Genomic DNA, 24,321 nt, shown 5'->3' on the forward strand with positions numbered 1-24,321 from the left:
ACTGAACCCTGGGGATATAAACGGTTCCTGGCATGCTTTCTATCCTGAGAATGCACCCGGGGATTGTTCCCACGATATGTAAAAAGTAAACTTTGTTGCATAAGTTTAGCTTAAAAGCAAAACTGATGGAGACAAAATTTTGCAGTGTGATATAGATTCACTGACGGTACTTTCTAACGCTAGGAACATAAATGGTCACAAGGGGATTTTTAGGTGTCACGGGCAGTAGCTGCTTAAAATCCCTACAAACACACAGACTTGACGTTGACAATAGAACTTGCAGGTTTTTTTTTAATATATCAAAAAAGATGCACAATAGGTCTGCTTGAAATAAATACTGGGTACTAGACCACCTTCTTAGGGATTTCAGGCAGAGACCATCCAGATTATCCTTAGCCTGTATAACCCGGATGGATGCGGATCATACAACGTACAAATAACCAAAATAATACTTCATAGGCTTTAGAAATACATTATGTACTGTCTCTGAGACTTATCTGTGAAACCGAAAACCCAATAGTTATTGAGTAAACCTCTGCTATAGTTTTTACTGAATAAAATCAGATATAGCAGATGATTTTGCATCACATGCAAAATTAAAATCGTGTGACTCCCTTCACTTTTATTAGGTGCGCGTTGCATACTAGGCGTGTTTCGGTCTTTTATCTTCAATAAGGTTGTCACAAGTAAACACTTAGAATGTTTTGAATTCGTTTGTATGGAAAAATAAATATGCTTCTTTTAATTTAATTTTTAGACTGATTTTTGAATGATAATTTTATTTTAAATGATCATTTACTTTAAATGATAATTAAGCATCCTTCAATATTATTACGTTATTCTGTTACACGTTGTATAATGCATGTAAATTCATTATTCTATAAATATGGTCACAGGGTAACAAATATAATAATATTAAGTTCAAACATGCTAAGTAATTATAAAACTCCACCTCTTCGTTTTCTTTATAGTTTTCCTATTTCTAAGGTTGCCCAGCAGAGATCGCTATTAGCGATAAGGCCGCCTTTTATATTCTACTACGTACTCGAAGTGTCTGTTCTTTTTCTTGTTTTTATGAACTTGATGTGGTGTACAAATGGTGCCATCATCTCACTGCAGTGTACACATTTCTAATGTCATGTACGCATCACAAGTGACATCTATGGGCCTACTTGAGTAAAGATATTTTCGACTTTGTCTTTGAATAAAGAGTATAAATTAATAAAAAAATAATTATTGTTATCTAAGAAATGGTATCAAGTGTCTTCAGCCGAGCAACGGATTTTCGTTAATTACTAAGAAAAATTCAACACCTAATAATTAAGGAATCGGAAATTGCGACTCACAATCCATTGACCCAGCAATCGATCCCAGGACCTCGTTATCCATACTCGAACGTGCTGAACACTTCACCAAAGATGTCTTCGTATATAAATATTTAATACATTATTCTGTTGCAGTAACAAAACCCGAAAGAAATCTGACAGAAAGAAAGTGAAGAGAAGCTCTAAAAAAAGTCAGAACGTGGTGCCCACCAAAGGCGCTTTGAAAGGATTTGACGGCGTAAAGGTTTCAATTTCAACATCGGATATCAATATGTCGGCCTATGCTCCTTCCGCAGGGAGTTCATTTAAAAGGAATAGGAAGAACAATACTAAGAAGAAAAGAGAGCGAAAAAGTTCTGGTTTAAGCATTGAATCCGGCAGCAATCAAGTCACTAAAGAACCATCTCAAAAAAAAGTTGATGTGTACGAATTCTTGGATACAGAAGATACTGAATTGTTTGAGTTCAGACCTTCTACCTTAATGGAGCGATTCAAAAGCTTTAATAAGGATTCACCAAGCACATCGAAACGCGATGCGCATGCCAATGAGGTAGCTCATACTTCCACTGACAGTGTATCTGATGGTGATGACTTTGTTTATATGGATGACCTCGCATTTAGTGAAGACGAAACTGAAAATAGTGTACTCTCATGTGAGATGGGTTGTGTGAAAGGCAATAATGAGACTAAAAAGTCATCTCCTCTTAAAAGGAAGGATGTAATTGAGAAGAATGCTGTGATGGGAAAAATATTCAAGCACAATGCAGTACGTAATGATAAAAAGAACATCAAACAGTTGGCCAAACCAAAAGCTAATCTCGATCAGTTATTTGATAGCTTACTTGAAAAAGAGCCTAAAGAACAATTGAAAGATGAAGATCCTCCCAAAGAAAGCACTTCGTCTTCGAGCACGTACTGTAGAATATCGCCGCTAAGGAGAGATATGCTGTACTCGAAACACAACGACTTACCTCCCGTCGTGTTATCAAAGAAACCTGTGCCGAGTATGACTGTGACTCCTTTTGAAGAGTTAATTAGTCAAAGAAACGCCGCGGCGTATAAATATGAATCCTCTAAAGATTTTACCAAAACGCATCAAGTGTTAAAGTTCGATACTCCTTTCAGCAAGTATAGAAAAGCTGCCGATGTCGCTGAAAAAGACGATTACAAATCCAAGTACCTCGATTCTTTGCCTGCGAGAGATATAGATTACACTTTCACAGAACATCAATCAAAAGAGAAACTACTCGCAGAGAAACTGGGTATCACGAAAAGAAAGAGCGATGAAGCATACACTTACACAGAACATCAATCAAAAGAGAAATTACTCGCGGAAAAATTGGGTATGACGAAAAGAAAGAGCGATGAAATATACACTTTCACAGAACATAAATCAAAAGAGAAATTACTCGCAGAGAAATTTGGTATTACGAAAAAAAAGAACGACGAAATATACACTTTCACAGAACATAAATCAAAAGAGAAACTACTCGCAGAGAAATTGGGTATTACGAAAAAGAACGACGAAATATACACTTTCACAGAACATAAATCAAAAGAGAAACTACTCGCAGAGAAATTGGGTATTACGAAAAGAATGAGCGATGAAGTAATGGAGTCATTCCGGGTGGATTCGCCGGAAGAGGAGATATCGTACGAGGACGCCGGCGTGGCCAGGCAGAGAGCGCGGCGGAAATGTACGGTCGGGAAGCAGAACGTGCTGGCGGAGACTTGGAGCTCAGAGTCGGAGCCGGACGCGGCGCCCCCGAGGCCCAACAGCGCCGAGTCGGTAATCCCCTCGCACGTGCGCAAGCGTAAGGCGCGCAAGCCAGAGGGGCGCGAGGCGTTTGGTGCGCGGAAGACTGCGCGTGCGCGCGGCCCCATGGCGCGCGCACGGCCTGCGGGTTGGTCCGAGGGCGAGGGCGATCACACGCCTGAACACCCGCAGCAGCACGGCTGGATCGTCGGCGACAGCCACAAGAAGCTCGTCACCATGCTGGCGCACGCGAAGGGACGAAAGCGCAGCTACGACGACAACCGGCAAGTGCTCGAGTGAGCCGGGCGCACTTTACCTACTGCCAGCTTGCATGACGAATCCAAAATTCCATATCGCTAAATAAACGCGGGTAGTGTCGAATGCGTTGGCTGCAGCTCGCATTGTAATTTGCGAACGGCTCTGTGGTGATCTAATCCAATTGTAAATATTTTGTAAATAGTATTCTTGCTCTTTTATGAATGTCATTTTTATGACATTTCGACCACACAACTTTTTAATCTAAATTTTAATTACTTTCAGTTTTGTACATACTGTATATCGTTTTATATTATTATTTAGTTGAATTTTAAATCTACTTAGTTCAGGCGAGGGTGTTTTTATAATGGTTTAAAAAAAAATATAGTTTACTTTCTGTACTAGCTCATTTTCTAGCGGATTATATATTAATTAATTATGAATTCGTCCTCTATATATTTAATTATTGAATTTAAATTGAATACTAAAATGTTTCTTGGGAGAAATGAAAACGTATTATCTTTCAATGAAGCATGAGCTAAAAGCATAGGCGTTCGTAGAGTTAGTCGTAGAATTTCTGCGCTAAATTGATGTTTTAATTAAATAGGAAACTTTCAACCATATATAATATACTTAAATCTTATCTTTGCCAGCTCGTTTTAACTGAGTTATATTAACTACAAAAATGAAGCGATTTTTTTTTGCCGTTAGCTTCGGCACCAAATGGATGAAAAATTTATTTTAATAATTAATACAAAATTGCAAACATTTAAGATATACGTTATAATATTTTATAACGTTCGAAAATGTTTTGCTTTAATATAATTTTATTTTGGTTATATTATTTTTAAGATGCTGCGACATGTAAATAAGGTAGATGTCAGTTCCATTATTCAAATATATGATATAAACTGAAGTTCATAGTATGTCACACCCTTTTGTGTGAGGTCAGTTAGCAGATAATCAGTTACAATGAAACTTTTTTGTGATTACATTTCTTGTAATTGCAATGTATTAGTTGTAAAATACTTGCATAATATGCAATACGCGTATATAGTTATTATTGTGTTTGAATTGTATTGTGAAAGGAAAATAATTTATTTACAAACACTTTCTTTAAGTTCAAATGAAAGAGGTAATTTTGATTTGATTTGAAATCGACGTTGATAGCCCTGTAACGCGTGACCAACATGGTTTATGATCGTGAAACTTTTGGATAGTTTGGTTTAGACACCCCTTTAAAATTTACGAAAGTGTACTTACGCAGTAGTTGACGTCAGTTACGCGATGTGAGACTATCAACGGTGACATGTGCGCACGAGGATGATGACGTGGCCTAGATGTAATATTATTTTGATTTTTGTTAGCTATTTTTTATGCATTAGATCTTGGAATAGTGACCGCACGAACATTTAAGCTTTAGTTATCTATATTTTCTAGTCCAGAGAAGAAAATTCTGCGGGCCCGTTATCAGCCTCGGAACTTTTTTTGTTCGGTTATGTTATCCGTTATTAGAAGAAGACTTATTTTAATGGTTTACTGGAATACTGACTTTATGTGTGGAATGAATTATCACCATACTTATAATATTACTATATAGGTGTATGTTTAGTGAATAGTTGAACGAATTTTCCTTAAATAAAGCTCAACGTTAAAATTTCCTTTAAAATAACCTGCACCGTTTAGGCCAGCGCAGAGCGGAATGGCAAATCCCGCATGTATTTTTTAACTCATTTCTTTCTCCAGTCTTAAAGTCGTTTTTTTGCTAACTCCGGCCAGCTAGGTAATACCTGCGTGGAACGGATTGACGAACTTGTTATAATTTAGATTTTTTTTTTATTTTGATCTACATTGCAATGCACTGACGGGTCATCACGCCATTTCTGTAAAGCAATCCTGCGTGAATTAAGAATGTTACCGTAAACGTGTTAGTGCATGCGATACCATACCGCTTTGTCTGCGCTTACCGTAATTTATTACCCATCGAATAGTTTCGTAGTGTTTTATGGAAATAAATAATTATTGATACCAATATGGGCTGCATATACAGGTCCCCAAAATAAATGTATGTAGCGTGTTAAGTAACTTACTTTATTAGTAATTTAATAACCTATGTACTAAGATTTTAATCGTAGATGCGCCTTCTTTTGTCACGTGCCAGTCGGTAATACATGGGCATATCTAGGATTTGAGTCTGCCTTTCAATTAATTCAACCGTCATCTCGAATATTATCTGTACTCACTTGATATTCCAGTATCCTGTAAAAGTCCATTGCTATAGATATTGTTACGGGCGATAATGTTTGTTTAATAGCGTATGATACCAATTGTTGTTTTGGCGGCGACTGCCTTTCTTCTGACCTCTTGGATAGGGCGCTATTTTCATGCCCATTAGTTAAATGTAACGTCTAAATGTTTTCCAAAATCTGTGTTATTTAAGGTGAAATATTAAGAATTAAAATATTATATACGTTTAAATATATGTGGTATATCAATAAAACCGTCTTTTATTGTACTCCAATATAGCAGATAATAACCCTAATTATTTAAAGTGACTCTTTCTATTTCAAGATTCAAATTTCATTTCATTTATTAATTATTATTAAGAGTAGGCCTTACTACAGGCACTGAAATGTTAAATGCTAAAGTATGTTTGTTTTGATTGTACCAACGGTTCTAAACGAATCATCAACTGAGAGGACCACCCAAAAAACAAGCAAAAGGTTCGCTTTTCCAACTTCAATATTTAGCAATTTTACAAATAATTATGTCTTTCGAGAAACGAATGCCTTTAAGTAACCTTGTCAGTAAATAAATCATCACCTATAGGAAAGTAAAAGTTACCAAATTTGCCATATAAAATCAAGATATGATTTCTGGTGTTATTATGTAAAACAGTGGCGTGCTTATCACACATGCATGGCCTATCCTAAGCAGGATTTTTCAATTTTATCCCGAAACCATTATTTATATTTAACCGACTTGCAAAAAAGGAGGAGGTTTGAGGAGTGAGGTTAAGGTTGTATTTTTTATGGTTGCTCAACACTCATTTATAAACCGATTAGATTTTTTTATTTTTTTTGAGACTATACTTCCCGCCTGGTCCCATTTTCATAAGGTCAAGATCTGCTAAGGGGATCCTGGATAAATTGAGAGAACTCTTCAAATACTATAAGGTTCACCTATTGCAATTTGAGTATTTTTTAAAGTAACTTCAGCATTTGCTGTTGAAAAGCACCATTTGGTGAAGTGGATCTGAGGATGAATACCCCGGATGGCCACTGGAACTAATAATAAGTATTACACTGGTTGCGCTTCGGTTATGGTATATAGTGGATAAGCAATTTATGCTCGTCACAATAAAGGAGCTGATGGTGATGACGGGAGAACTCCTCTAACATTAACGCCCCGGCTTCGGGTAAAGCAAATTTTTTTAGAACGTTATGAGCAGCTGCCATTCGGCTATTATAAATTAGGAATAATTGCAAACCTTTAAAAAGTAGCGTGAATTGCATGCAACCTAAGCAGGATTTTACTATTTTATCCTGAAACCATAATTTATTATTAACCGACTTGCAAAAAAGGAGGAGGTTCCTTTCAGTAAAAAAAAAAAATTCTACCTAATAATAACAGGCTTTTTTTACATCTAAAATGCTAGAAATAAATTATTTAGGTACTACAATATTTTTAAGTCGTTAGTGTTTTTATCGAGCGGCCATGGTGTCATAGCGCCATGGGGCTATCCTAGGGCTTTAGTAGTAATTTGTAAAAGTTGATCGGTCTTATTAAAAATTTGTAAAAGCGATATTTAAAGAGTTTTACGCTCCGAGCCATGGGATCTCCTGAGGAGCCCCCTGAAACTTGGTAGGAATTGTTGAATTTAAAAAAAAACAAACCAAGTTTCTAATTGCAATAGTTTTTAAAAAATGGCGTGTTGAAAATAGCCGCTCCGAGCAAAAGCGTTTTTCCCTTACATTAGGGATTTTATTTACTAAATATTAACATATAAACCATATTTGTAGCATCCTTTCAGACCGAGATATAAGCAAAGTATCTCTACGTGATCAAATCAGAAATTAGGAGATCCGTAGAAGAACTAGAGTTATCGATATAGCTCGGCGAGACGCATGGTAAATGCAACATAGCTCGGAGAAATAGTTACAGGTCACACCGTCGAATACTATTAACTATTCATGACTTGGGCACTAGGTATAATAACTTCTACGTGGCGTGCATTTTTCACCATGAACTTTTGCTGTAGGTACGTTCCATACAGTTTGTTCTTGAATAATCTATTGAATGAGAGGTTATACCTTGAGGACCTACCTTGCTTAGATCAATACATTTCCATGGCACTGAGTATTTATTGGGTATGTGGTAATACAAACCGTCTGCTTATTTCGGATGCATTGACAGGACCTTTCATTTGGTTTTTGTGCTACTCATCATCATATCAACCCAATACCGGCCCACTACAGAGCACGGGTCTCCCGCCACAATACGAAAGGATTAAGGCCGTAGTCCACCACGCTGGCCCAGTGCGGTTTGGTGGACTCCACACACCTTTGAGAACATTATGGAGAACTCTCAGGTATGCAGGTTTACTCACGATGTTTTCCTTAACCGTTGAAGCAAGTAATATTTTAATAGCTTAAAACGGACATGACTTAGAAAAGTTAGACGTGCGTACTGAGATTCGAACTCAGACCCCCCCGCAAGTGAAGTCGAGCTCCTACCCACCAAGTCGTGCTCCTACCACCTGCGCTGTCACCACTTCTAGCATTTCAATGTAGCAGCTTTTAGGGCGTGGTTGTTGGCACATGGCGGAGCCTTGTAGGGCGTCCGAACGAAGAGTTGTTCTGTTTATAGACGATGTTTTCCTAAACATTTTGCTTGTACCGTTAATTATTTGATACTATAAAAGAACACGTGCAATCGAGATCTCGTGCAAGCGACGATCGCTCGCTATGCTTTTACATGGAGTATGGACTTTATATGGAGGTGGCACAACAATAAGCTCGTGCAACTAAGTAAAATGCCCCAATAACTTATGTAAATAGCATGTCCTGGTGCGCCTGCGAGTAACTTGGGCCATTAGCTTACGCTACCTACCTCGGTAAAGTTTGCACGACTTACGCGAGTGTACTTAGGTACTTCAAGTGTACCTCATAACCAAAATCATGACATGGCACATTAAATTTAGTAGTGCTATGCATTCCCTACTCTCCCTTGTAGATAAAGATAGCACTACTAAAATAAATCTGTAATTTGATTTTTGATCACTTTGGACCTCACATAAAACGAGCAATCCGTCGACTGACCTTTAGAAAGTTGTAGTTTATTTCAGTAAATTCCGTAACTACGTACCAACTTTAATAAGTATAACTAAAGATAAGAATAATTATATCCAATTAACCAAGAAATTAGTTCGTTAAAAAAAGGAAGTTATTAGTTACGATGTCGGCAATTTCATTGTCACGTCAAATGTAGAAGTTTCGAAAAAAATACCTGACAGATATTATATAGATAGCATGCTTTGTAGAATATTTAAGTCGATACTGACCTAGAACAGTCTTCGTGCCCCATGTCAAAGGAAAAAAGGAAGAATTACGTAAAATGAACTTTAGGTGCTCTTCTTCTAGAGCTCAATTCAGGTGTATTCATTTCATGGACAACGGCTTAAATTTCCAGATGTTAGAGGCTGTATGCTGGCTTATCAAATTTGGACAACTGGGCCTAAACCTTACCTACTTTAAAATTATTTTATCAGTTGGCAGCAGAGAATACTGGGAGACAATTTTCTATGCGTCTAAAACTATGAGCGAGATATATGAAGTATATATATATGAGACATGTGGGTAGGACTTCGACTTTACTTTCGGGAGGCCTGCACGCGCGCACCTTTAACGTTTCTAATTTATGAGAATTTTAAGCAATTAAAATATTACTTGCTTCAACGGTGAAGGAAAACATCGGGATGAAACCGACATGCCTGAGAGTTCTCCATAATTAAAGATTTTAAACTAAAATTTTCGTGGTTAATCAACACTTCTTAAATATAGTTCAAAGGTTACATACCACGATAATATTTTTGGATTTGTCCATACTTCTACCCATGCAATATTGAATTTTTAGTTAGTGACTTTATTAGCAATATTTCCTAATATCTGCAACAATTTATCTTGATCTTTAGATATATTATCTTAGTCAAATATGGCTATAACAGTAATGGCGGTAAGATGGGCGAAATGCCACGGGCCCCTGACCGTAGACGTCCCGGGCGTAATTGGTTTGTTTTTAACTTATACAGGTTTGTTACCCACTACACGGCACGGGTCCCCTTTCGCAATGAGAAGTTAAGGCCGTAGTTCACCACGCTGGCCCAGTACGAATTGGTAGACTCCACATACCTTTAAGAATATTATATAGAACTCTCAGGCATACAGAAAAGTTAGAGGTGAAGTCTGGGATCTCAGCCCCTCGAATGTTAAGTCAAGCTCTTATCCAATGGGCTAATACTGCTTATATTATTAAGGCTCGTACCGTTTTTTAACCTGCGTACACATAATAAGAACGTACAGAACCCTCATTGTGTTCGAAAACAGTGAAAACGCCCCGCGCACGTCTCACTTCACACCCGCAGAAAGTTGCTAGCTTACAAACTTTTGCCATTTTATGGTAAACGTTTAGTACATTAGGTAAAAATAATTAATGTCAACTGCTAAATGGAATGAAATGACTGCCTATTCGAGACCACTAAATTGGAGTGATTTTTTTATTCTTCAATATTAGCCGTGTACAAGGTTTCTGTATTTTCTTAATTCTGGTACTACTAAACTCAGTCGCAAATGAAAGAAAAAAATGTGTCGAGGCAACAGTGATTATTTTGGCAACTCAACTTTGAGTGAGGGCTCTGTCCGATAAAATTGTCAAAAATTCAAGAAGTTTAGGACAGTCAGCATTTTGATGTTCCGTATTCGATAAAGTAAGTGGACGTATAAATAAAAAACTACATTGAGATATAATCATTTAATTAATAAGAATTACAGATTAAAATACTTCAGTAATATGCGATTAAATATTTTGTGCAACTTATCTCTAAATGGTGCCAATACATCTATTGTACACGAATCTTGTTAGCTAAATTAGATTATTATATTGACAGTTTTGGTAGTAGGTAGGTAGGTACTGTCTCTCTTTACTGTTCTCTCCGTGGAAAAGGAGAGCACTATTTTTAGACCTGTTAATTTAGTTTATGTTACAGATTTATGTACAACAGTTTTGGAACCAATATCCTTGTGCAATTAGTAATTTAAAACTTGGTGCAATTATATATTTAAAGATGGTGCAGTAAACCTCTTAAACTATTAACCTTAATCTATCGATTATATGATGTTTAAAATTGTCACAAAGTCGGTAAGGTCTTTTTGTAACGAGTTAGCCCTTGACTGCAATCTCAACAGCACAGCTATCGTGGATAGGAGATATATCCCCCGATTATTTCCACTGACAGGTTTGTATTGGATCCAATACTTGGGTACAAACATGTTGGGACTCAGCACACAAAGAAGATGGAGAGATATCAATTGACAAGGCATAAAATTTACTTGTCAATCGAAGCAAAGTATCATATTGATGTCTCGGGGCCCCGTGCGTGGATCTCCGACTTATACCGGTGCCCCGCCCATTGCCAATTCAGCAGTCAGTATGCCGTTTTACATTACACGTATGTTATTTGGATATTATTTCCACCCGTGCGCCGTTGTTCGGAATGATTAAACGATGGGAGATGTTAAACAGTTTTTTTTCCTCGTAGAGTTATGTCTCCTGCCTACAATAGCTATGCTGGGTCCCCAAGTCTGCTTTTCAATGCTGTGTCAATGGTCAATCAATGACAGAAAGAACCAATGCAAGAAAAAAATAAAATTAAAAAAACTTTTTTTATTATTAATTAACTGAACAAAATATAAAAAATTATAAATAAATAAATAAATATCAATAAAATTCAAATAATTATAAATAAAATTCCTGTTTGTACCTCTTCCTGCTTGGACACTAGGTAGGGCTGTCGTGTGTAGACACTCAACGATTACAAGGTTCAACGATACTTCAAGTTGAGTATACTTTCTTTTTATTATTCCACTACAAGTCAGCCCTTGCCTGCCATCTCACCTGGTGGTAAGTGATGATGCAGTCTAAGATGGTAGCGGGCTAACTTTTTAGGGAATACGGTAGTCATATCGGTTTCTTCGCGTCTTTGTCGGTCGGGTGGTTACTAGCCACGGCCAAAGCCTCCCACCACACAAAACTATTTGCTTTATTGGTATAAATTAGTATTTGTTGATTATCTGTGAAAATTTCAACTGTCTGTCTCGGTTCATGAGATACAGCGTGGTGAAAGTCGGACGGACAGCGAAGTCTCAGAAATAGCGTCCCGTTTTACCCTTTATGTACGGAACCAACGTGCATTGCTGATAGGTAACTAGCTGCAAGACAACTTCATTACTATCTGTTGCTAATTTAATAATTATAATCGACACAATTATTGTAATAGCAGACTTGAGGACCAGGTGGTAAGCGGTGATGCAGTCTAAGTTGTATAGGGCTAACCCATAAGGGGTATGGGCTAACCCGTAAGGCAGTGTTTTTCAACCTTTTTCATGACTAAAGGAAAGTATGACGAAAAATTCGCGACCCCCTTATTTTTTTCCATTTAATTTCATTTTGTGCCAAAAACTTAATCCAACATATTTATTCATTTTCATAATTTCGAAAGGGTTCGGAAAATACGTAATTAAGTACGTAAACACATTGATGTAAATCAAATTCGTCGCCAATAGATAACGTAATTTACGCGCATACATAACCGGCCGGCTGTTTCGCCACCGCTACGCGAGTCTATCGAAATCTTTTAAAACTTTACTGTTTTTTACTGTAGTAGCTTCTCCATCATTCTGCATATAGAGCCTTCGAGACTCCCCAGGGGGTCGCCAGCCTCACATTGAAAAACACTGCCGAAAGGGGTATGCCAGTTAAATTAATCCCGGTTTCTACGTTGCATCATTACCGGTACGCTATGTCGCATGCCGGTACGTCGACGGAAGGTTTGACAAGTAGAAAAAAAAAGAAAATGTTGGGTAAGTCATTTAGAAGTTCCTGTAGCGGCGGCGGTTGCGACGGTTCTGACGCCTGGGCCGATTCGGACGGGCGGCTACAATGCGCACCTGCACGCCCCAGAACCGGATGTACATTGCAACGCAGAAGTATATGAAGAAGCAAATCATTATAGCAATGATGGGTATCAGCTTTATGACTAACAGTTGGTGCTCTGTGCATTTCTGTGCGAAATAGTTGAAGTAGCATCTTGAAAAGTTCATCTGGAAAAAAGAGAGATGATTATTTTGACTATCTAGCAAATCATCGGGTAAGTTAACGTCTTCTGGGACCGGATTTTTATCATATAAAACTTGGTTATTGTACGGACCCACACGGTCAGTTAACCAGATGGTTGCGTGCGTGTCGGCGTGTCCGTGTGTACCCCTAATTTGCCTTGAGGTTGATCTCTAAACAATAATAACGGAATGTTATATTAAGCATACCGATAGACGTAAACTCTCTCCCGAATCGCGCGCGCTTTACTTTAATCTACATTTGCTCTTAAAGCATGTGTTTGAATAGCGTGCTATAAACGAGAAGGTTTTATTGCATTACAACAGATGACGATACCAGATTCGATAATATTATAGTACGTTCAGACATATAAAACTATGGGTGTGTACATTTTGGAGGGAATTGAAACACCCCCTGCCTGCGGTCTAAGTTTTCAGGTAACCATATAAACTTTGAGATACCTACGAATTATAACGACCTCGAAACAACGTAAGGCGCTGTGCGGTTCAGTTAGATTTCGTATGATTGGAAGCTAGCTTTTGGTAGGCGTGAGACGCCATTAAATGTATTTGTTTGTTCAAGCAGTGAAATCGTTTTGTTCGTAGGTCCTTATATTCGTGTATCTGTTTTTGTGTCAGTCATTTAAAATTAGAAAACAGACTTTGAGCCGAAGAAATTGTAAAGAGAATCGTAAAGTCGTCCAGAAAATATTTATTGACTGTTCAGTTGGGCTAGGTTTTGTTCAGGCACGCCGCCTACGCTAACTACTTCAGACTTCATATTTATCAATTTAAAACTTGCAAAACATATCAATAGCTGCTCTAAGAAACAACAAACCTAGCCTTGTATTTAATTTTAGTTATCACCATTATTATTTTTTTTATCATTTTATTATTTTTTTTTTTTTTTTTCTTGTCAAGTAAAATACATAATTCAAGTAAAAAATATACAAGATTTTCTATGGTTTATCTTCTTAAATATTATTAAGAGACATATCATTCGATGATTTGTTAAATAACATAAAATAAAATATAGAGCGGGGGGTTTAGAGCATAGACCCAGCGCACAGCTCTACGATAGTCTTGGAAATAAAAAAATGTCATGTTCCAAGTGAGTTTGAGAGTTTTAGTGTTGATTTAATGAATTGAAACGTGTCCAATTCTAGAAACGTTCAGTATACCCCAAGCCTAAAGTACAAATTGCTGTTTTATTGAGCTTTGATGTTAGAGCCACCGGAATGCAAGCTGCGACATAATTACATTGCTGTAAAGAGTTATACATTTTTCCTATCTATTAAAAATATTAGAAAAAATATCTAATAATAATAATTTTATTTATTTAGGATCTAGGGCTCAGTTGTTTGTTTACTTAAATACATGTTAGTAGCTGAAATAATAAACATAAATAAAAAAATAATACAAAAATTAAATTATAAAGTCACACCTTCCGCCACACAAAAATCTCTGTAAATGCCAATATCTGTTTAATGTTTTTAAACACAAACAGAACAATAAAAACACGTCAAAAGACACGACTACAAAAATTTTATTATTGATCATTTAATACCTAATGATCTAGTAGGTATAGATCAGGTATATATTATCTATATAAATAAAAATTAAATGTTTTTCATTGGCAACCCAACTTACACTACTAAAAGGATGCACAACGGCCTATGACGTAATCCGCCTATAGCCTAAAGCAGGGGTTCCCAACCTTGGTAGATTTTCGTTAAGTCGACTTTTAAAGATGCTCCGGTCACGTTGTTACGCTTTTTTATAGTTGAGAAAGGAAGATGACACGCATAAATAAAAAAAATTGCTTAGAATCTATAAATAGTACAAAGGTTTATTGAAATAAATAGTTGCATTCTAATTTTTCTTCTTAAATAATAATATTTTCCTCTTTCGCCGCTCAACCATTTTTATTCTTGTTCGTATTCCTTTTGGCAATGATAAGGATCGTCACTCCAACTAGTAGAACCAAGCAGGATAGCGCAATGGCTACTGGTATTAATATGTCAACAAGCCTCAGACTGGACAGCAATCGATCGTTTAGCATTTCCACGTATTCATCCGGTAAGTTCATGCCCTGGAAAACAGAAGACAGCTTGTAACTTTTTTTTTATTCCACTACAAGTTAGCCCTGTCGGCAAACGAATGCAATCTCAGCTGTTGTTAAGTGATGATGCAGTCAAAGATGGCAACGGGCTAACGCGTAAACTTTCAGTAACAGAAGAGCTTTTTTTGATATAGCTCCCTGGGGAATTAATACCACAATACTTATTTCTACCGCTAAGCACCATTGTTGCATGTCTTTGTATGTAATGGGGGAAAATTAAGAAATGATGAGTTCTCAAATTGCCCCTGCCGACGATCGAACCCATGGGATCGACCGAATGGGATATCCCATTTAAAACCACAGCACTCACCAAATTGTTGGAGAAAGCCGAGTAAAGAAAGCTGCTTATGGTAGTGAAAAAGGGACGGTAAATTATTAATAATTAAAGCACAAATATTTGGAGTGCCCGAAGATAAAAAAAACTGCTTCCAACTACTAGCAAATGTAATTAAAATAACATCCAAAATTATGAAAATAATCTATGAGAGGTCAGGGTTTAATGGGAAAAAGGAGCAAGGCCAGACTACTACTTTTTTGTGAATCTACGCTGGCGAAAATTAGAAATGATGAGCATATATAAAAAATTGAAAATGTTTATGTTTTATTGTTGTAGTAATTTCAAATTCATTGGAATATGTTCTTTAATGTTGGAAGATCGATCTCTATGTACTCGAAGGAATATTTACATACACTATTGTTATTTTCAATGGAATTAAAAAAATATATTTTAATATATTTTTTTGTGAACTATTTTTTTTTAAACTATTGGCGGGAAACTATAGAAAAATAGCGGGGACTAAACGAGGGATTGAATAACCTCTTTTTTTTACGACTCGTGGCGTTTAGCCAGCACGCGGGTAAATGAAATTGTTTTTTTTTTTAATTCATACACATAATGATCACTCATCGCGCAGTAAGAAATTGGCTGTCTGTGTGAAACCCTTTGCGCAGAAGGGATTGAAAAAAAAAAACATAGGAGTGTTATAATAAAATTAAGTACAACATTATAGCATCCGTTTGGATGATATCATGTTTACGATGTTTTAATGTTGGCAATAAGCTAACTCTTTCAGAGTCTTTTATAAGGGATTTAAAGCATGAGAGTAGATAACTGTATTTTTCATCACACTTGCTCGTAACGAGAAACTCATTATATTGATGTAAGGCTCATTATCCAAGATATTAGTCACGCGTGTTTTATTTGAAAATTACCGTACTTGGGCTGCAACTGCAAGTTATATGTATGCAGATGGACCATTTTTATTTAGCTGGGTAATACAGATTCTTTTTTTTTTACCGTCAAAGAGATTTTATGCGGCTAAACATAGTAGGCATTTCCAATAATGAACAAATAATTTTACATTCTCAATTATGATAACTGAACGTTAAATTTTAGTTAATAGTTAACAATTGATGTTTTCAGCGAAAAAAGCTGGCTGTATGTTGGTTTACCTTGGCACGCGAAAAAAAAGCCTTCTCGCCGTTTTACGGTTTTCGTGATAAATATTTTCGCTTTATGGTTTATTGTTAATAATTTAAAATGTCCAGTTAAAATTGGAAAGTAGAGCTATAGTACATTTTACTCCGCCGGTAATAATAATCGAGGCAATAATGGCGAGTGAATGTACTGTTTCGACCAAAATCTAGAGAGTGGCCTACGAAACTTTCATAGAATGGATAAACAGCAAAATTTGGTAAGTTATTTTCTGAAAACGTATTTAAAACTTTATCCTGTTTTTAACTCGCAAGTGTGATGAAAATTGCCGTATGACACGCGCATAGTACATTACTTGTTACACTCTCGGTTTCTAAGCACATAGCTTTTAGCTTCTGCGCCTTATACCGCCTCGACTGTAAAATGCAATGTAAAACTACTTGATTCATAATCTACTATAATGAAATACATAAATACACAACAATACAAAATACATAATGACACAAGTAAACAAATACGTCACAACAACAATAGTATAAAAAGTAAGTATGGTATAAATACCTCCTCGATCCACAGTATCGGCGTGAGAGTGGTTCGCAAATTATACGTGTCAGGTATACCGTCGATGCGTCGCATGAATATATTAAACTGCGCACGTTTCATGCCTCGGACCACTGTCCCGGTGTGCTGAGATAGAGAACATGCATTATCAATTGACAATACATACATCGCCATCTAGCCCCAAAGTAAGCGTAGCTTGTGTTATGGGTACTGAGATGAAGGATGCATATGTTTATGAATAATTTACAGACTTAAGATACACATATTATCTGTGCATAATAAGTATCTGCGTATATTATTCATAAATATATTCATCAGTCATCTAAGTACCACAAGCTATACTTACTTTGGGGCTAGATGGCGATGTGTAGAGGCGAAAACTGACACTGAAAAACATTCATGTTCCCCACACATTATCCAGTAGTGGGAATCGAACCCACGGCCTTGGACTCAGAAAGCAGGGTCGCTGCCAAGCCCCTGGTTAAAGGAAAGGGATAAAATTAAGGTGCCCCCCTGCACGGCTACCGGAAATAGTATTACTTTACCGCCGGTTTTATTATTTCCACTAGCCATATTATCATCTCGCGAGCGGGAGTTGATAAAACCGTTTATATTATATATTATAAGAGTTTACACACCAAGGCCGCCGACTCAGCCCGGCCACTAGGTGTCGGCGGCATCACATTGAAAGAAAATTTTAGGCGGCTAGCGCATTACATGACGGGCGCTTCTCTGTGACTTGCCGCTATCATGTAGTCGCTCATTTTATTTTAAATAAACTTGCTTTACGGCTCTATGGTCTAGCCTGTTTAAACCAGTAGTCTGATTTTTTTAAGTATTTAATTCAAATTCAAATTCAAAAATGTTCTATTTATGTAAACCTTATCACAGGCACTTATGAAGCGTTCATATATATAACATTACTGTAAGGCGATAGTGATAGCTTCAATCGTTAATTTAAACTAGGAGGATTCCTAACGCGCTCTGGTCTAGGAAGAGTCCGCAACAAACATAGCCAGGTTTTTTTGTTATCACCATCTCACAGTCAAGTTAACATTTAGCTATGAAGTTAGAGCAATTCATACCCAAGCTTTTTTATCATACATGAAATCCTTAATATTATAATAGGATTTTTCTATAAGCTTACGTTTTATATAAACTCTGTACACATCTGGTAATCTTCATATATATAATTCTTGTGTGCGTGTGTATGAACTCCTCCTAAACGGCTGGACCGATTTGAATGAATTTTTTGGTATGCCTTTGGGTGGCACCCTGGATTGTTTAGATTCACAAATCAGCCCGACAGATGGCGCTGGGGTCCGCTTGTTTGTTATAAAATGATATACAATAACGCTTAAATGAATTACTGATTTACTGTACGTAAAATGCACTACAAGTTTATTCTTACTTATATTAATATTGTTACAGTTCACTTTCTTTATGAATTTTGTTATATTTTTATGTACAATAATTAAATTTAGACGTCTTTGTAGCCACTTAATTGCAATGATGTTGGATATGGTGTATTTTATGACGTCGATAGAGTTTTCCAACTTATAAACTTGTGAAGCCATCAGGCTGTCTGCGGGTTTGAAACCTATGTCGTTGAGTTGGCGGCTTTAGTGTTTCGACTTCAATACAGTATATAATCGAGAGAGTTTGTAAAGAAAAGAGTTTTAAACAAATACTTACAGGTTCTAAGTCGACGAACAAGCGGTGCGACTCCTCGTTAGGAACTAAACCAATTACACCGTTCCTGTACACGGAGTCGGCGTACAGGAAGTGAGGGTAGGACATCACCATCAGGGCACCTGGCAAATATACAAAATAATAAATAATAAAAAATAAAACAATGTCTTATGTGTTCGCGTTTTACCCGATTTAACGAGGCCTTATTTTGTTGTATTCGATGCTCGAAGTATTTGGCTGATGAAATGAATACCTTTTGGTGTACAACTTTTCCTTTGCAAAATAACTTTTATCAAATTACGCAATGACAACCGTAGAACAGTTGTGCTTAAAATTGTAACAAGTGGTTACAGAAAACCGTCCTTTTAAAAACTCTGATTTACAGTGTATTTAAAAAAATTTATAAAAAATCCGACGACCTACCGCAGTTTACAGTGCTGTGCTCTAACATGTGGAAGTGTTTAAAAAAGGGAATTTATAATTTTTAATTTCCTCCTACCGATAAAATCGTGCTGCCTAGCCTTTTAGCGTTCCGGTACGATACCGCGTAGAAACCGATTGGGGTAGATATGGGCTTAATATAACATTCATTTCTGGATAATTGTAGTAAAATAAAAACTGATTGATGTGCTTTCAGAAGGTTGCAATGGTGTTAGTTTTATTGAAACTATATAATTAAACTAATTCAAAGTACGGCTATACTTTTCAATTTGCTCCTTGTAGAAAAGGATAGCCTTATTTTTGACCTGCCAATTCAGTTTCAGTATAATGTATAGACTGTAGGTACAACAAAATTGACACCATTGCACTCGTATTTCAATGAATGTGTTAAATTTAATTACCTGTATTATTGGTATTATTATAAAGCTATTCATTATTAGGAATGGGTAAACAAGAACATGAAGTCTTCGATTTATTTTTAATAAGAAAACCGGCTCCATTAATTTGAAGACCTGCTGCCTTAGCAGAGGCGGCTAGTGTTTATAAAAAAAATAATAAACACGCATTGGATTAAAGTAAGAATACTGAGCTGAGAGCCCGGTAACGTTTAGGCTTTCTTGTCGGGGGAACCGAGTTCGATTCCCGTCTCGCACTACTATCTTTTCGCAATGATGTGCATATCTAAATTAAGTAATTACTTTGACCCAGGTAATTTGAAACAAACCTTTTTCTATTTTATCCGTAGATTAATTTAAACCTAGGTTTCAAATAAAGAAGCCTTTGTAACATCAATAAGGACCTACCATCTGTGACACAGATTTTCCTTTCGCTGAGGTTACGTGCACTTAATTAATTTCCGACTGCCCGTTTTCACTAACAACGAACAAGGCAATGCTTAAATAAGTAAAGCCTATGTAAGGAGATTCCTAGGCAAACATTTTTCGTTCACCAATAGTCATCATCTAAGAGTTGAAACGTTTTAGTTCTATAGACATCGCCTTAATCATTAGGCACTCGCTTTAAGCGATGCCTAGGTTTAAAGAAAACGGGCGTTAGATTACGAACACAGAATCTAGTATAGTAAGTACATCTGCCAGTCTACATCTATCTACCTTTTTTCTATAAAACTTCCAACAAATTGCCAAAATCTTCATAGTCATCACCTAAGAGTTGGTGAAACGTTTAAGTTCTATATAAGCGATCCCTAGGTTTTAAGAAAACGGGCGTAAAAGTACGAACAATTTTGTAAAACATTCTGGAAACAGAATCGAGTATAGTACATCTGTCAGTCTATATCTATCTACATTCGTTCATACAACTTCCGATAACATAGCCGAAATCTTCAGTTTTCGTGTTTGTTTGTTTTAACGCGCTAACCCCGAAAATATCGTGAGGAAAACTGCTTGCTTGAGAGTTCTTCATAATATTCTCAAGGGCGTGTGAAGAAGATTGTTTCTGAATTCTTCTGGGGAAATTTATTGCATTCTTCTATATTTTGAATTCATCGCGATTTAATGTATTTTTTATTATAATAAAGTACTTTCCCTCGCGACTAATTCCGCTCACAACTTTTGTTATGTATAATACAGTAACACTTTCATTCCACGACCCACATTTTTATCTGACTGGCAGAGATCAATACATTCTAACAATTGTCAACTAATTCAAAGATAACTTTAAAAAAATAAATCTCTCATGGCCCTAAGGTGTAGAATTAAAAAAAAATGCAAATAGCGACAAGCATTTCATAAATTCTGAGCTATCGCAATACAAAACAGATTTTAGTGAACACGTTAAATTAAATTAAATAGTTATTAGAAGGTAAACAAAACATAGGTAGACTGAGAGACGTACCTACTATTCTCGATTCCGTTTTCAGAATTATTTACAGCACTGTTCGGAAACTTAGAATATTTATGAAGTTCGCGTAACCTGCGCGGAAGTAAAATCAGTATAACAAATTGTAGGTCTGATGGAAAAATGTCGTGTAATAAATTATGTTGTCGGGTCGTGTGCATTTGTATTGCTGTAGGTGCAGGTGGATATTGCAACAATGTAGTACTGTAAAATACATGCATTAAATACAAGCGTGTCACTTTGTACGATCCTCGCTCTCTGCAAGCGCTAAACACAATATAGGCCTTTTAATGGAGGGGTTCCAAATGATATTACTCGCGGAACTGACTCACCTGGCAATTAAATGGGGATTAAAACCTTACCCCTTCGAATTGAAAGGTGGGGGTAAAGCCGGCGCGGCGGTCCATCGTAAAAAAGATGTAAAACAAACACAAAAATAAAATAAATATACTACTCCATATACACATCGTAAGCGTAGCTTGTGTTATGGGTACTAAAATAGCTGTTGAATATGTTTATGAATATAATATACATAAATACTTATAATATACAGCTAAACACCCAGACACTGAGAAACTTTCATGCTCATCATACAAATATTTGCCAGTAATGGGAATCGAACCCACGGCCTAGGACTCAGAAAGCAGGGTCGCTGCCCACTGCGCCAGACGCTTACTTTGGGGCTAGATGGCGATGTGTGTATTGTCGTAGTATATTTGTTATAAACATAAATATACTAAGCCCAAACATAAAATACTAGCATCAAAGTAAGCGTAGCTTGTGTTATGGGTACTAAAATAGCTGTTGAATATTTTTATGAATATCATACACATAAATACTTATAATATACAGATAAACACCCAGACACTGAAAAACAATCATGTTCATCACACAAACATTATTATTATTATAGGTTAGCCCGTTACTATCTTAGGTGCCAACATGTGAGGTTGCAGTCAAGGACTCAATTGTAGTCGAATAAAAAAATTCAGGGTTAAGTAGTTAGAGCGCTTATATTAGGCCTATTTTAAATAAATGAATTTTCAATGAATGACAAATTATGTGTAACTGACGGCTCAATGCGCTTTCGCATAGGGCTGAACACCGTATAAAAAACTGCAAAATATTGGCAACTTCATAAACCTTTAAGAATTGATAGCTGGAAGTATTAGATACAAGAATTCCATAACACAAATCCGATAAAGTTTCGGCTTTTCAAAATATTGCTTCTAGCGTTGCGCGTTTATCATGGTTTCTTACATTTGTATAAAGAGTAACCTATGTTCCGCCCCTTCAGTTAACTCTATGCCAAATATCTAGTTAATCGATTACTTAGTTTGGGCGTGAAGGAAGGACAAACAAACCAACACATCGCATTTATTATATTAGTAAGGATATGTATGAACGTTGTATTTGTTATTTATAGAACGTGTAAATGAAAACCGAAATAATACTTCTCAGGCTTTAGACTTGTCTATGAAACCGAAACCTAATAGTTTTTGAGTAAATCACTGCAATAGATTTACTGAAAGAAATCGGGATTCAGCTCTAACATCACATGCAAAATTAAAATCATGTGACTCCTGTCAATGTAGGTACTATGCGCGTGTCGGTCTTTTATCTTCAATAAAAGTTCTCTTCGTACCTATTTTGTTTTTGTGTGTGCAATAAAGGATTTAATAAAAATAAATGTCATTAGTAAAAACTTGAGAGTGTTTTGAATACAATATGCTTCTTTTGATTTAATATTTTTAGAGGTTGATTTCTTATGAAATATACTTTCGATAACTATTACTTTTAAATGCAAAAAAAACTAAGTGTGTGGAATTTATTTTACCAAATGTAAAGAAAGTTAATAAAAATATAATAATAAATGGAGAATCACTAAAAATGGAAGATTCCACAGTTTTTCTGGGCATGACCTTGGATTGTAAGCTTCAGTGGGGTACCCATATAGATACACTAGCAGGTAAACTAAGCTCGGCTGCCTACGCCGTCAGGAAAATTAGACAGATTACTGACGTAGAAACAGCAAGACTTGTTTACTTCGCGTACTTTCATAGTGTGATGTCTTACGGGATCTTATTATGGGGCAAAGCTGCTGATATTGAAACTATATTCATATTGCAGAAAAGAGCTGTACGGTCAATATATAAACTTAAATCACGTGAATCCCTCCGTGAAAAATTTAAAGAAATTGGTATACTTACGGTAGCCTCACAATACATTTATAACAATATAGTATTTGTAAGACAACATATTAGTCTTTATAAACAAAAAGTGGATATAAACAGTCGACTTACAAGAAATGGTCATAAATTAGTGACATCTGCATATCGTCTGCGAAAGGTGCAGAAGTCATTTGTGGGATTGAGTATACGCTTTTATAATATGATTCCTAAGGTAATTTTGGACCTACCAATCCATAAGTTTAAAGAATGTGTTAAAACACATTTATTACAGCGAGGTTATTATACAATTGATGAGTTTCTTAATGACAAGGTTGCTTGGAAGCATCCGGCTCCGCTTTCATCTCTCACAAGATAGAAAAATGAATGTTAAAATATAAAATGTAAATTTTTGATGTTGGAAAAGAGCAACTGCTGAGTTTCTTGCCGGCTTCTTCTCGGTAGAATCTGCCTTCCGAACCGGTGGTAGAGTCACTACACACGGACAGACTTGACGTTTCAAAAGTGCTTGTATTAGGCCTACTTGAAATAAATGAATTTTTGAATTTTGAATTTTTTTTTTGATATTATTTCGCAATTCTGTAACACGTTGTATACCTAAAGGTATTGATAGATACAAGATAGGATAAGCATTGAAATATGGATACGATTGCAGTCTAACGTTTGCAGAATTTAAAAACAGCCTTGGTCGCATAAACGCATTGTTGTGAGCGCATTGGATTTTTTCGCATTACTTTGCATTAAACGTCGCGTCTGTGACTGTGTTGGGGGACACGTGTCGTCAAAACGGATACAATAATCGCCCTTAATGGAAAACGGTAGGTTATTTGATCGAATGAATAGGATTTTTTTTTATAACTGATGGTCCAAGCAGATGACCCACTTGATGCTGTGTAATTAACGCAACTGAAGTGTCATCTATGTGCCTATTTGAATAAAGAAATATTTGACTTTGACTTTGACCGTAGCGGAAAACAGAGCGAATCACAGCTCGCACCTCTAACCTTCCTAAGTTATAGTAATTGTGCGTCTATAGTAATTAAAATATCACTTGCTTCAACGTTGAAGGAGAACATCGTGAGTATTGCATGCCAGAGAGTTCTACTTAATGTTCTTCTCAAAGGTGAGTGGAGTCCACCAATCCGCACTGGGCCAGCGTGGTGGACTACGGCCTTCCCCTTCTTATTGTGGGAGGAAACCGGTGCTCTGTTGTGGGCCGGTAATGGGTCGATGTGATGATAAACATAGCAACACTACGCAGGGCACGCAAGGAATTATCTAGCTGTCGCCATAAGATTC

General features: G+C 36.5%; 2 protein-coding genes across 6 annotated transcripts in view; one reads left to right on the forward strand and one right to left on the reverse strand.

Moving 5' to 3' along the window:
* The window catches only part of LOC120636305, a 30,767-nt gene extending 24,937 nt beyond the window's left edge, over positions 1 to 5,830 (forward strand). For both annotated transcript variants that reach the window (XM_039907730.1, XM_039907729.1), the window contains one exon: positions 1,461 to 5,830. In XM_039907730.1, the coding sequence (XP_039763664.1) occupies positions 1,461 to 3,381 (1,921 nt within the window). In that variant the 3' untranslated portion in view covers positions 3,382 to 5,830. The remainder of the gene's footprint in view (positions 1 to 1,460) is intronic.
* Positions 5,831 to 14,597: 8,767 nt separating this feature from the next.
* Positions 14,598 to 24,321, reverse strand: part of LOC120636582 (sensory neuron membrane protein 2) — a 134,590-nt gene continuing 124,866 nt past the window's right edge. For all 4 annotated transcript variants that reach the window (XM_039908120.1, XM_039908122.1, XM_039908121.1 and 1 more), the window contains 3 exons: positions 18,539 to 18,657; positions 16,844 to 16,969; positions 14,598 to 14,817 (listed from right to left, as the gene is read on the reverse strand). In XM_039908120.1, the coding sequence (XP_039764054.1) occupies positions 14,641 to 14,817; positions 16,844 to 16,969; positions 18,539 to 18,657 (422 nt within the window). In that variant the 3' untranslated portion in view covers positions 14,598 to 14,640. The remainder of the gene's footprint in view (positions 14,818 to 16,843; positions 16,970 to 18,538; positions 18,658 to 24,321) is intronic.

The sequence above is a fragment of the Pararge aegeria genome, chromosome Z (genome assembly GCF_905163445.1).
Source record: "Pararge aegeria chromosome Z, ilParAegt1.1, whole genome shotgun sequence".
Lineage (NCBI taxonomy): Eukaryota > Metazoa > Arthropoda > Insecta > Lepidoptera > Nymphalidae > Pararge > Pararge aegeria.